General features: G+C 46.0%; 1 protein-coding gene across 2 annotated transcripts; it reads left to right on the plus strand.

Annotated features, from left to right (window-relative positions):
• Positions 1 to 5,949: 5,949 nt before the first annotated feature.
• Positions 5,950 to 12,495, plus strand: LOC101154969 (protein phosphatase 1 regulatory subunit 14A). Of its 2 annotated transcripts, XM_023962219.1 has the most exons (4): positions 5,953 to 6,184; positions 6,876 to 6,956; positions 7,044 to 7,076; positions 11,982 to 12,495. In XM_023962219.1, exons 1-4 carry the CDS (start codon positions 6,011 to 6,013, stop codon positions 12,159 to 12,161), a joined length of 468 nt encoding a protein of 155 aa, XP_023817987.1. In that variant the 5' UTR covers positions 5,953 to 6,010; the 3' UTR covers positions 12,162 to 12,495. The 2 variants fall into 2 exon arrangements, with proteins under 2 accessions (XP_023817988.1, XP_023817987.1); XM_023962220.1 differs by lacking the exon at positions 7,044 to 7,076 and having other exon boundaries at positions 5,950 to 6,184; positions 11,982 to 12,330.
• Positions 12,496 to 13,191: the final 696 nt, after the last annotated feature.

The raw sequence follows: 13,191 nt of genomic DNA on the forward strand, positions 1-13,191 counted from the left end.
TGTATATTTAACACACATCAGTGGAAAATAATATTTACTTCATTTACCTTTTTCTATTTTATCACAATTATGACAGGTGAGGCTGTGACACTGATCATCAGGTGCTGTTGGATCACTCAGCAGCTAATGTTAATAATGTCATTATTTACCAAATATTGTAGATATTTTTATTAAGCATCTTTTCTGTGGTTTAGTTGGTGTTATAATCCATTTGACACAAAGACAGCAGGTAATACAGGAAAACAGCAGCACTTTATGAGATCATAAATAAACAATCGATCATTTTTTATGGATTGAGGTTTTTTGGAGGATTTCTACTGTTGGTGTTGCACAAAATTAGGAAAATGCCAAATATTTTTGGAGTTATCCCACTAATGAATTCTATCATTTAGTTTTTAATGTTTTATAAGACCTAAAAATAATATTCACAACAAGTTTTTATTTTAGATCCAATCCCTCTGATATGTTTCACAAAGACACACACAGGACGCCACACACCAAGAAATTATTGCTAAAATGATTCAGGAGTCCAGCTCTAAGAAATGAGAGAAATCCCCCACTATTCTCTCAGAGCTCTTCTCTGCTCTGGAGCTGACACAGCTCCACTGTCTGTGCTCACAGATCCAGTCTGTCCTCACATCTGTTTCCCTCACACTCCATCACTGTGGCGGCTCCTGGGAGGCGAGCTGGCGGCCAGACACTAAGAGACTCCAAAGCAAAGCCAGTCTGCTCGAGACTCCTGAACCTTATGATATTTTTTTATTTTCATTGAGATGATATTTATAAATTAGGTCCTCTGGTTTTATTTTTCCCTCTCGGGTTAAAGTGGGACAGCAAGGGGCTCTGGTTGCTTGGGTGGGGGGTGGGCGTGCAATTTGCCAGCAACTTGGCAGGGTTCCTGGGTTGGTGCCTTCTGGGTGCAGGGTAAGCAGTGCAGCCGACCGGGAACGGCAGCTGGGTGCCTGGTCGCCGTGGCGGGGGCTGGGGGGGGGGGCTTGGGATTCTGGGGTCAGCCAGTGTTTCGCCCGTGGCTGGTTGTTTGCTGCCAGCCCAAGCGGCAAACAACCAGCCATGAATAATACGGTGGCCCCCATGGCTGCCGTCTGGTACGGCTAGGCACGCCTGTCCTATGGCCTGGGGGCCCAGACGCCGGGTTCGCCTATGCTTCTCGGCGCCGGGGGGGTTGTTGGGTGGGCGGTCCCCCCCCCCTTGGCTGCTTTGGTCCCGTCGCCGGGGTGCTCCTGGCCTGGCCTCTCCCACCCTCTCCTGGTCTGGCTGGGTAGGATCTGGTTCCCCTTATGAACACACGGTTCACTTCGGCAGCATGCATGTATCTCCACCCCCACATGTACACTGCCACACTGCTCCCTGTCTGCTTCATCCCCCCTCCTAACCCACAGTGTCTTGATGGACAGATGTCTTCCACTCATCTTCGTGTCAGAATTTCACCTTTAATGTAATATTTGTCGTCTCAGCAGATCTGGTATAATTGTTACAGCTTAAAATAACTCATTCATTCATCTTCTAATCCATTTTTCCCCTTTTGGGGTCACAGGGCTGCTGGAGCCCGCCACTTGTGGGCAAAGGCATGGGAAACCCTGGACAGGTCGCCAGTCTTTCACAGGACAGAGTGTCTGCAATCACACATCCAGTCACATTCACACCTAGGGACAATTTAGATAAACTAATTCACCTATCAGGGCTCCAGACTAACTTTTTTCACTAGGAGCACTGTGGTAGAGGGCTGCATTGGGATTGGGTCCCGCCGGGTCCCGCGGGACCCAACGCAAATCTCGCGGGATTGGGCGGTTTGAATTGTACTGCGGGCGGGAGCGGGCGGCAAAAAAAAACTCTGCGGGATCAGTTTTGCCATGAATATCTCATGAATATATAATAGTGGACTACGTTAGGCTGTGCGGCTGTTGGAGTCTTATGTACTGAAGCTCCGTGAAGGCACCAGGTAGAGACGCCCAATGGCCTCTGTCATCTAACCTGTTGTTGGGGGTGTGCAACGCCCCGCCCCGCCTCTTAGAAATTGTGTTCTTTAAAGCCTGAGACCGCGGTCGCGTGTGGGCGGAGCTATCAGCTAAAGTTCTGGTCTGATCGCTGCATGGAGCGATGTGTGCATCAATGCATGGTAGACACGAAGAATGTGGAGAGATCAGGTTTATTATTTTAAAGAGTTCTGCTTGATAATCATGTTTCCATGTTTGAGTTCATAGAATCATCCCAGAGAAAGTCTCTGCTTCAACTCCTGCAGTGAAAGCTGCGTCTCAATCTGACGCCGTGTTTCCATCTCTCTGACAGAGTTTGAAGCCAAAGCCCCTCCCCCGCCTCTTTACCTGCTTTTCCTCTCTACCTGTTCACCTGTTCACATCCTCTGCAGCTTAGAGTTATTTTCCCCGCGCTCCCAGTGTGTTCTACACAGAGAGCGCAAAATACGGTCATAGCAGGTTAACACGTTAGTCGGAACGCTCTAGCGCAACAGAAGGATGAAAGAGCTGTTAATCTATCTGGCAACACTGCGCGGGATAAGGAAGAAGCAGAGGTTTCCTGACAGGGACATGATGTCAGTGGATGAAGCAGAAAAGAACCTCAAACGAGGTTCATCGTGTTCAGATCTGCGTGCCAATGCCCCACTGAGGCGCAAAACAGCAAAAACGGGAAAAGGCTGAAGCAAAAAAAAAAAAAAGTATTTTTCCGTCAGGAAAAAATTAATTCATAGATTTTCAGCTCTGTTGAACCATTACAATGTTTTTTTTCCTGAAAATGACTTTGACCTGCATCTATCCCAGCTGGTTCAGCGCGCTTCAGGCCGTCTGTCGTGGACAAACAATGTCGCGGACACACGCACACTTTTTTTACCGAACAGGATTTGTGAAAATATATTTAATGATTATGTTGCACATTACACAAAAGAGGAATGCATGAAAAGATGAGACTGGAGGAGGGACATGAATCTCTTTAATAATATCAATAAAAATACGTGTTTTTTTCTGCGGGACAGGAGACGATACAAAATCAATGCATCTCTATTACTGTGCGGGACTAAATTCTATGAGTTTTGCGGGTGCGGGCGGGAGTGGACATACATATTGCGGGTGCGGGCGGGAGTGTAACGCATACGTTGCGGGAGCGGGCGGGATTGGTCAGAAATTTGGCGGGTGCGGGCGGGAGCGGGATGAAGAAAATAGTCCCGCGCAGGGCTCTACACTGTGGCCCCTAACTGAAAATTTTAGGAGCACAACCAGAAAATTTAGGGGCGCATACCGTAAATCAACATTCTAACCAAATCTACTAATTTCCACTGTATTACTAATAAACACTTTGATAATAGATGCAGAGATTACAATGTGCTGTTTTAAATTCAGTGTCACATTTTATTCTGCACTTTTGAAGATGCAACAACAAGGTAAACTGACATCACCATCGCTGTCATGACAGTACACATAGTAAACAAAATACCATAAATTTAGAATAAAAAAAAAAGTTTTTAGTAACACAGTGATTACCGTAGTAACCTTTCGGTCATTTCACAGTTTCAAACAATACTTAAATGTATGTAAATATTAGAGGATGGAAATTCATGTTGGCGACACCAAATAGGTGCAGCCAAGATGCACAATAAGCGTGTTTGAGATCACCCAGATGGACGCAACGCTGCACAGATCACCTGGTGTGAGATGTATATTTTTGTTTTTGCTCCAACATCACCTGTCAATCAAAACAAAAATATCACCAGAAAGGGGCGGAAGCAAGACCCCAACCTGAGCGAACACAGCTGGAAATTTAGTACTGAACTGACTGAAAGCTGCCCTACAGACTACAAAACAATGCATTATGGGACATGTGTCCTGATGGGTTTTTTGTAGTTCACTGATCAATTAAAATAATTTAATATACCTACTGATTAAAAAAAGGTTACACACATTGCAAAACATTGAAATAATTATAAAAGATGTAATATCACAGATCATACTTAGGGGGAGAGGCATATTAAAACTAAATTGAATGTTAAGGACTACAACTTCCTGTTCTCCTTCAGTCTCGCTGCAGCTTCGCCTACCCCCCCCCCCCCCCCCCCCCCCCGGAGCTGGTTCATGAACACGTCTATCGTTGCATTTTCCCCACGTGTTTTAAGTGTGACTAAGACTAAATCGTGTTGTCGCTCACACGTGTTTAATGTTAGAGCCCCGTCACACATGCAGGTGTGGGACATTTATGCTCCTCAGCTGACCATCTCCCGCAGGAGCGATGTGCTGCAGTGACAGCCGCGCATGAGAACCGTGGTTTGGTTCACGACTTTGAGACCCCTGCTGTACACTCTGGCACTGGTACACTAGCAGCAGGTCAGAAGAACGAATCAATAGTTCGCTTATTCATAGCTCAGACGCACATATCAGGTTGTGATGATTTTTATGTCCGTTTCCTTCCCACGGATGTTTACGCGCACTAGATTATCTCTAGGCCCCGCCCCCTCCACATATTTTAGCCACTCACAGTGGCTTTCCCTATTCTTCTCACACGCATTGGCCGCCTCAGGCATCACTCAATGACACGCGAGTGTGCGCTCGCGTGTGCTCCAGTCTCATGAGTATTCGCGCGAGTGTGTGTGTCTGTCTGCGTGAGTGTGCGCTCGCGTCTCATTGATGATTTCATTGCTCATTTCATCGATCATTGACGTGCCCTTTCCACGTTTAATGTATAAAAAATACGGAGGGTGGGGGAGGCAAATTTACTAGTAGCACATGTGCGACTGGATGTAAAATTCAGTTGTACACTCTCAAATTTTGGTCGCATTCTGCGACCAAATGGTCGCAGTCTGGAGCCCTGCCTATGAAACATGTTATTGGATGGTGGGAAGAAGGGGAGAACATCTACACAGAAAGGTCCCCCATTGATGTTCTAGTCCAGGTCCCCCAGCTGGGACGTGAACTGGGGGCCTTCTTGCGTTGAGGCGAAAGCGCTAACCTCTCTTCTTTTTATTCTCCCTCCCCACACACACTAAATGTAACAAATAAATAAAAAACAAAAGCACAAATCGGTTTATACAAATTTACACTCTGGTTTTCCAAAGATACATAACCTCTGTTTGTGATAGTAAAACCTGTCCAACACAAAGGGCCTTCAGTTCTAATCTGTTTGCTCAGCTGTTGGACAGAACAAGTTGAAAAGAAGAAAATAAATCAATAAAAAGTGCAGAACCGACCCTAAAACTGCCCAAAGCCAATTTTTACCCGCACATTTAGAACCAAAACTGCCAGATCTGCTAACACTGTGGATGTGTTGAGGTGCATACTCCCCCTAGTGTTGAGGGGGGTGCACTGCGCCGTCACGTTCGCTGGAGTGACTTCGATTGATGTACTTATGGTGCTGCTGCTCATTTCTGAGTAAATGAGTACACAGAAGTGTCTCCACCTTGTCTAGTTTGATTGACAGACAGACTCATTCTGCTGGAAAAGCTTTTCATGAAATAAATGAGTCATTCTGAAAAACAGCAACATGAAATAAAAACAAAGCTACTTTAGAAAATATTGATTTAGAAACCCGAGGTTTTGAAAAAAGCCAAATAATTATAAAAGTATTCAACAAGATTAAAATTAATATTTTTAAAATGCTATTTTATAATAATGGACAGGTTTTTTTAAAACAAAATGAATATATATTCAATAATATAATGACTAATTTCAAATCTGTGTGCATGTTTTTCACCATTTCATGATCTTTTTATACATTTATGAGAGATGAATTGGTTGATTGTATATTTGCATGAGGTCATATTTATTTATTTAATTATGAACAGTTTAGGACTCCATAGATTCAGGCTCATTTGATTTTCAAATAAAAAAGCTGCATGAAGTGAAGGAGCAGGAGGGGAGGAGGAGCTGCGCGCTTTACATACTTGCGTCCATGAGCCCCCCCGCGCGCTCGCTCCCGCGTGCGCCGTCGTCGCCCGGTCTCCCCCTCCCCTCAAACAGCGCAGGATTCCGAGCGCGAGCGCACAGCGGAGATGGCAGCCGAGGAGACGCGGGCTCCTGCCTCCGAGCTGGCTCCGGAGCACGGCGGTCACATTCCAAAGAGGCACGCGCGGGTCACCGTCAAATACAACCGGAGGGAGCTGCAGAGGAGGCTGGACGTGGAGAAGTGGATCGATGAGAGTCTGGACCGGCTGTACCGGGGCCAGGTAAGACGGTTCTGAAGAGAGAAGACCTGCCGATGGCCAGAAACATCTGGAACTTTGGGTGAAGCTTCTGATCTTTAAACTGCGATGAGTTCATGGCAGCTTCACCCACCGCCAAAAAGTTCACCTTCAGGTCTGCAGTGATGTGTGGGGTGCTGTGGAGGGGAGGGGGGCGCCTGGTTCTCCTTACAAGGCCACACAGCCCCACCCTGTCCCATCCTGACTCTGGAGCTGTGACCTTACATGGGCAGCAGAGAGCAGAGGGACTGATGGGAAAGAGGAAGAGGAAATGAGGAGGGACAGAGCTGCTGTGGGTCCCTGGAGGAGGTCCTGGTGTGTGGGGGGCTGGAACGTCTCATGCTCCACAGGAGCCGACAGGAGCTTCAGAGAAAAGCCTGGACGTTCAGCCCTACCAACACACTTCAACACAGAGCAAAATGCAGACGCTCATTGACGGAGATCTTTAAAAGTTTCAGTTTCTGCATGTTGGCAGGCGGAACAGGACAGGTTGTCTGAATGTTGGGTCTTATGAGGATGAGGAGGAGCTGAGTGTTTTCTGTGTGAGCAGCTTGTTTAAGAGTAGCGCATTGTTCCTCCTGAGCTCAGAGACACTGCAGCTGCACGGAGCTCACATGCATGCTGTGACAGCTCGACCTTTGAACTCTGAACCTTTGCGCTGATGTATTGACTCCAGGAGGAGGAAATGCCAGAGGAGGTGAACATCGACGAGCTGCTTGACCTGCCGAGCGACCGGGAGCGAGCCCAGAGACTACAGGTAAGACGCCGAAGCTGAACACAGAATGGCTTTAGTCTTGGTGACTACGCTGATGCTGCCGGTTTGTAACTGTCTGTCTGCTAACAGGATCTTCTCCAGAAGTGCAGGAACAGCACAGAGGTATGTATGAGCTGCTCTTCTGTAGACCCCCACCCTCTAAACCTGAAGCAAAAGTGTCATGACACAGAAACAAAGACACTAGCAAACATGTGGGGATAGTGATCTGACACAGCTGTGGATGATGGGTAACTAAAAGCTTGAGAGGAGACAGAGGTCAGCTCATGATGTGGAGGTCACACGAACTCAAGGCAGAACTGCCAAATGTAAGCTAAACAGGAAAACTGTTTTACAAACCAGAGAAAACCCAACCAGACTTTGTCACATCAGATGCATAGCTCGATGACCTCGGCTGTGAAAGGTCGTCCCTCCTCTGAGGAGATCACTCAAAATCTGTACAAGCGACGCAGAAGCAGAGCAGCCTGTGCCGCTGAGCTGAGTGTCGGGATGAGGCAGTGAGTTTCCATCTCTGAATTTCAGAGAAAAACCTCCATCTTTACTGAAGAGAGCAGAACCTCTGACATGATCAGCTGGAAAAGCTTCTTCTGGACCTGAACTTGTCATGTGTCCATGGAGGAGCTGCTGCTGTGAGGCTGCATGTGGCTTCATGGCCAAAACCTTTCCAGTGACACTCACTGCTGGATTTCTCAAACCTCATCAGCATCCAGAAGATGATACCATAGGCGGTCCTAATGAGATGACGAAGCACGAAGAGAGGAGGCCGCAGTGAAACGACATCACCTGATCTTCTGTCCCACAGTCTCTCAACAATGACCGTCTGTTGTCCTCTTCTCTGCAGAAACAATCCGTCCATTGGGACTCAAACATCAGCCTGCACAGTGCCAGCTTTGAGCTTAAGTCAAGGAGGGGGTGGTGGAGCCACTGCCCCCCTCCCTGATGAAAACGAATAAAAAAACTGAGCTCATCCGTTTGACAGGGAGGTGGCAGGAGTCAGGCCCACAGAAACGGCGCAGTCCTTCAATGTGTGTTTGGCTTTTATCTGAGGCTGCTGCTGGTTTCTGTCTTCTTCAGAAAGCATTTCCTGTTTTCGATGCTCATAAACAGAACGCTAAAAAGTGACTTTGAAACTCAGAGGAGAGGTCCTGGTCACACAAAACAGCCTGAAGGGGTTTGTGTACAAAGCAAACGCTGCGCTGCTACCAGACTAGACTGTATACTTGTCATATTCTGCAGTCCTGTTCTTAGTAGTTGATTGGTATCTTGCCTTTTGGATTTGTTTTTCAAAACAACATTTCTGTCCAGGTTACAGAAACGTTGAGTCAGTATTCAGTGGGACTGGTGCTTCTGGTTCCTACTCTTCCTCTGCACTGTTGCCACAACATCATGCATGCAGGCGTAAGTGTGTCAGCAAGCCGTTAGGCTCACATTTCACAAAAGCAGACTAAAACCAGCTGAAGAGGTGAGAGAACTGTTACCTGGAATAGTCCTCCTGTTTAGGATTCTTATCTGATTCTGCTGATCGTCTTTAGAAACGGTTCTGCATTTTGGCAGCAGTGTCAAACTGGATCAACATTCATGTTGTTTGAAGAAGCTGAATGCGTCTTATTGATCACAGTAAAAACTCACCGTTTTTCTCTTCCTTAATGAATTCTCACATCTTCAGACAAGTGATTGTTTTTTACCTGGTTTCTAAATGAACCAACCATGTGTTGTCTGAGTCATTCTCAGAGAAATGTTGCCTGTCAGGTGATTTATTGTTTATACGATCATATTTGTAATGAGATGACTTAATTAGACACATAAAACTGTTAGGACTTTAGCAGCGGGTCTGTTTCTGCACCGAATGAAGCTTTTTCCTTCTCAAACCGTCGTCTTAAAGTCCCACCCCAACTATATTTCTTTCTATTGTAAAAGTTTTCCAGGTGGTCTTTTCATTATGATTCTGAAGTTTTTAACAAACATTAAGAAGCGAGTGTCATTTTTAAGACATAGTTTCTGCAGTGCAGCTGGACTTCATTAGAAATTTGCCTCTGAGTTTTGAACGAGACTGTTAGCGCAGAAGTTAGCTCCGCTAATTTCCCATCAGCCCTTTGTTTACAATCTCTCCTGCTATTTTACGACCCTTTACAAGATCAAGCTAACTACGCTGTAGCAAAAAACGTCAAGCAATAACGAAGCTATCCAGATGTTCAGTTTTTTGTCAGATGGCAGCTCAGATGAGGAAAACAAAGATTGAGATTAAGATAACTTTATTAATTCCTGTAGGGAAATTAAATTGTAGTAGCAGCACAATAAAATAAACACGAAAGACACGGAGAAGAAAAGCTATTGCACACAGAGGATGTACACCAAGCAGCAGACAAATATAAATAAAAACTAAAATACCCAGTTAATGTAACTGAAAGCTTGAAGAGCGCCTGAGAAGACGTTAATGGAGCTATTCGTCTGCAAGTGGAGGATTTAGATTTGCAGCATTGAGACTGTGGCCTGCTCCTGGCAGTTTCAGCATCACAAACCTGAGCTTTTATAAACTGCAGGTTTTTATGCTTTGCTCCTGATCCAACATGATTTGAATAAAAAAATACTCAGAAATGCATTTTTATCCTGAAATTCTTTGATACATTGTATATCTTCTAATAGTAGCCCTGGTGTTTGTTCTAAAAATCTGGCAGCCAGCTCGGCGTTTATTAGAGACTGGCTTCTGTTGGAAACCGGTGTTTATTCCATTACAGACAGAGTCAGGAAGACTAGTGGGTTTGTTTTGCGGTGAGATTCGGTTCCAAAATGCAGACAATAACACCAGATGAACATTTCAGGATTTATTGAAATAATGAGAACATTGTATTATGTAAGGATTAGCAAACGTTTCTTTTCTCTTTGAAGCATCAATGTCCGTATCAGAAATCCTCTTCACTTTAATATGGATCATTATTGTATAGACACGCGTACTCGTTTCTGTTTTTACTCAGTAATCCATGTTTAAAGCAGGTCTTCTAATGTGTTGCAGACTTTCTTTGTTCCTCCATCAGGAAATTGTTTGCTCCTTTTTCTGCAGCTTCTCAGCATCATCCATCTGCTTACTTCATTCTCAGATACGCTTTGGATCCACCCCAAAAATGTTGGGCAAATTCCTCACCAGATTATTTTTTGGGGTAGCCACTGCACCAAGTTTAAACGCTACACAATGCTCACAATGCAACCACCATAGACTACCGGTGTCTCAGCTTTCTCAGAACAGTGTCAGTCCAGTTTAGATTAGATAATCCTCTTCAAACTCAGAGTTGTTCACATGGTTGATGAGGAACATGAATGAATGAGCAGAAAAAGAGCATAAAGGACAAAACTGAGCAATAGACCTCTCTGAACAGACTATAGTCGTACAGACAAACTCCAGATGGGCCGGCCGCTCCGTGGGAGCGAAGCATGTCTCTGAGCAGAGCAGCCAGACACACCAGGGAGGGGGCTTTGTCATGGTGTGCGCTCCGGAGGAGGCTTTGGACCGCAGTCCGTCCGGCTGCTCTGCGTGAGCGAGCTGCTGGACTCAGGAGAACCGGGTCTCCAAGCAGGGGAGCGACTCTGGGACGGTGTGTGAGCTGGGGGAGGCGGCTATTGAAGGCAGAAATGCCGTGCAGTCCTGAGAAACCATGGTAACAATCACATGGATTTTTGTTTCCGGTTGTGTTCGGACAAGATAAAGGCTGTTGTTATTGAAACATATTTAGGTGCAGCCAAAATGCAGATTGGAGAATTGACCGCACAGAGTTTTTAAATGCATCCAAGGTTAAATGTATTAACCTAACTTAACCCTTCTTCTGGGTCCGTTTGCCCAAGAATAAAGCACTATGCTGCACGGATTAAAAAAACCATGAGCAAACATGCACTTAATAATAATCCTAACAATTATAAAGCATGTTTAGAAGATCATCTCGCTCTATGCTGCAGCTTTGTTTGTTTACAACGGAACTCAATATTTCTTCTTCTACGCCCGTTTCCGGTATTTTAGAGAGTTCTGCGCACAAATATATTTATTTGTGCGCATATATATTTTGCACATGTAACTGCAGCTTTTGATGAGGGTTTCTTCATATTATCCATCCAGATGGAGGTTTACAATGTCAACTTCTGATAATGATGCAAACAAGAACTTTTAAGTTGTAATGGGACAAAAAAATGAAAACAGAAAACCATCTGATGTGCAACCAGCAGCGCCCCCAGTTGGTAAAAGAAACACAGCTCCCAGTGCAACACATCCCCCTACCAAAGAGACAAAGCGAAAGATGCAAACCAAACAGGGAACATTGGCTCAGACAGAATGGTTGCTGGCTGCAGACTCTTTGTTCTCTCCTCCATCTGTATCTGAGTCATCACGTTTCATTCATTTCATTTCTCAGAAACATCTCCAGTTCTGCTGTCCTGAACCCCCCCTCCCTTCCACTTCTTGTTAATTAGGCTTATCTACTATTTCCTGTGATTCATTCAGAGTTCAAATATAAAATAAAACACTCCTAAATCAGAAATCCTTTTGGTTGTTTCAGATCTGTACCTGAATACTTACGTTTTTGATTGTTCATGAAGAAATCCACAGAGAAATCGCATCATCATAGTGACGGTCTGGGCCCATCCCCTCCTGTAGCACGCTCTCCTGCTAAGCTGTTTTGGATCGTACCAACTTCATTGGTCTTCATGAACCTCAGGTTGTTGTTGCACATCAGTGGAGATAAAGGAAGCTGCTGTGGTTCAGTTTGTTTAGAGATTCTGCTCCTCGCTCTCCATGTTCTGGTTCCCCAGTCTGCCTCTGATCCTCCTCCATTATCCTTTGTAATTAGAAAAGACCTCCTTTCTTCTTCTGATTCAATTGAAACTGTTTCCTAAATCCAGACAGTGTCAGCTTTTTTTCAAAGATGTGTTCATCAAGAAGGAGATTATCGAATCATCTAAAAGCAGCTCAAGTCATGAAAGAACATAGCACCTTTCATGGATCTCCTCTGTTTTGGCTCCCCCCTTCAGGTTTTCATCAAGGAGCTCCTGGTAAAGCTGCATGGAGTTCACAAGCAGAACGAGCTGCAGAGTGAGGGCATCGAACACCCGGTCATCTGCCACAGCCACCCTCGCCATGAGCCCTACCACTTCAACAACCCACCACAGCAGCACTTCCAGCAAACCCGAGGCAAAAACCAGAGCCTCTGATGGCGCCAGTACCCATAATGCACTCACAAACTGTCTGACATGAAACAAACAGAAGCAGGACAACACGAAGCGCCACTGCACCGCCCCACAGAGCCACGGCACCGCCCCACGGAGCCACGGCACCGCCCCACAGAGCCACGGCACCGCCCAACGGAGCCACGGCACCGCCCCACGGAGCCACGGCACCGCCCCACGGAGCCACGGCACCGCCCCACAGAGCCACGGCACCGCCCAACGGAGCCACGGCACCGCCCCACGGAGCCACGGCACCGCCCCACGGAGCCACGGCACCGCCCCACGGAGCCACGGCACCGCCCCACAGAGCCACGGCACCTCTCCACTCAAGCATCAAGACTGGAGTGACAATTTATTTCTGAGGAAGACCTGATCCGGTCAGACCAGTAGAGGGAGCCCACTCACATTGTTGTTAAATCTCACCCCCCAGAGTGGTAAAACATGCAAAAGCCTCCCTCTGCTGGTCACAAAACGACACAAAACACACACAAAAACACACACAAAACGACATCTTCAATTTGGGATTCTTGATTGATGTAGAAAAATGGGCTCATTGATCCCGAGAACATCCAATCAGAGCGGAGTGGAAGCCTGCGGCTCTGCAAAGATGGATCTCATAGAGACCAGTTTCCCGACACATAAAGATGTTGGTTTGTGAGACATTTGTGTTAAAGGGTTTTGTTTCCATTGAAGCGTTGGGACACAGAATCTAGTCCACCAGCCTTGGATTTAACTTCACGCTCAGTGCTGAGCAGCTGCAGAAGAACATTAGCCTCTTCTGCAGACAGGAACGCAGACTAAGCTGCTGAAAAGTAGCTGCAATTTGGCAAAACCACTACAATAAAAGAGTAAATTCTGCCCCTCTTTGGTTTTTCAGAACCTACCCGAAAAACCGAAGAACAGATTGAGGTGTTCCCTATCAGCGCCCCTTTGTGGCTAGAAGATACGACTTTCTGGTTTTTAGACAGACTTCTGTCAAATGTTTAAGCAGTACTGCCATTACTGAGTCCGCTTT

Source organism: Oryzias latipes, chromosome 14 (assembly GCF_002234675.1).
Source record: "Oryzias latipes chromosome 14, ASM223467v1".
In the NCBI taxonomy this organism is placed as follows: Eukaryota; Metazoa; Chordata; class Actinopteri; order Beloniformes; family Adrianichthyidae; genus Oryzias; species Oryzias latipes.

Bases quoted from the DNA above. Each gene is read 5' to 3' on its own strand.
- LOC101154969 (XM_023962219.1), top strand. From the start codon at position 6,011: ATGGCAGCCGAGGAGACGCGGGCTCCTGCCTCCGAGCTGGCTCCGGAG. The intron at 6,185-6,875 runs GTAAGACGGTTC...TATTGACTCCAG, and splicing joins ACCGGCTGTACCGGGGCCAG to GAGGAGGAAATGCCAGAGGA. The intron at 6,957-7,043 runs GTAAGACGCCGA...GTCTGCTAACAG, and splicing joins AGCGAGCCCAGAGACTACAG to GATCTTCTCCAGAAGTGCAG.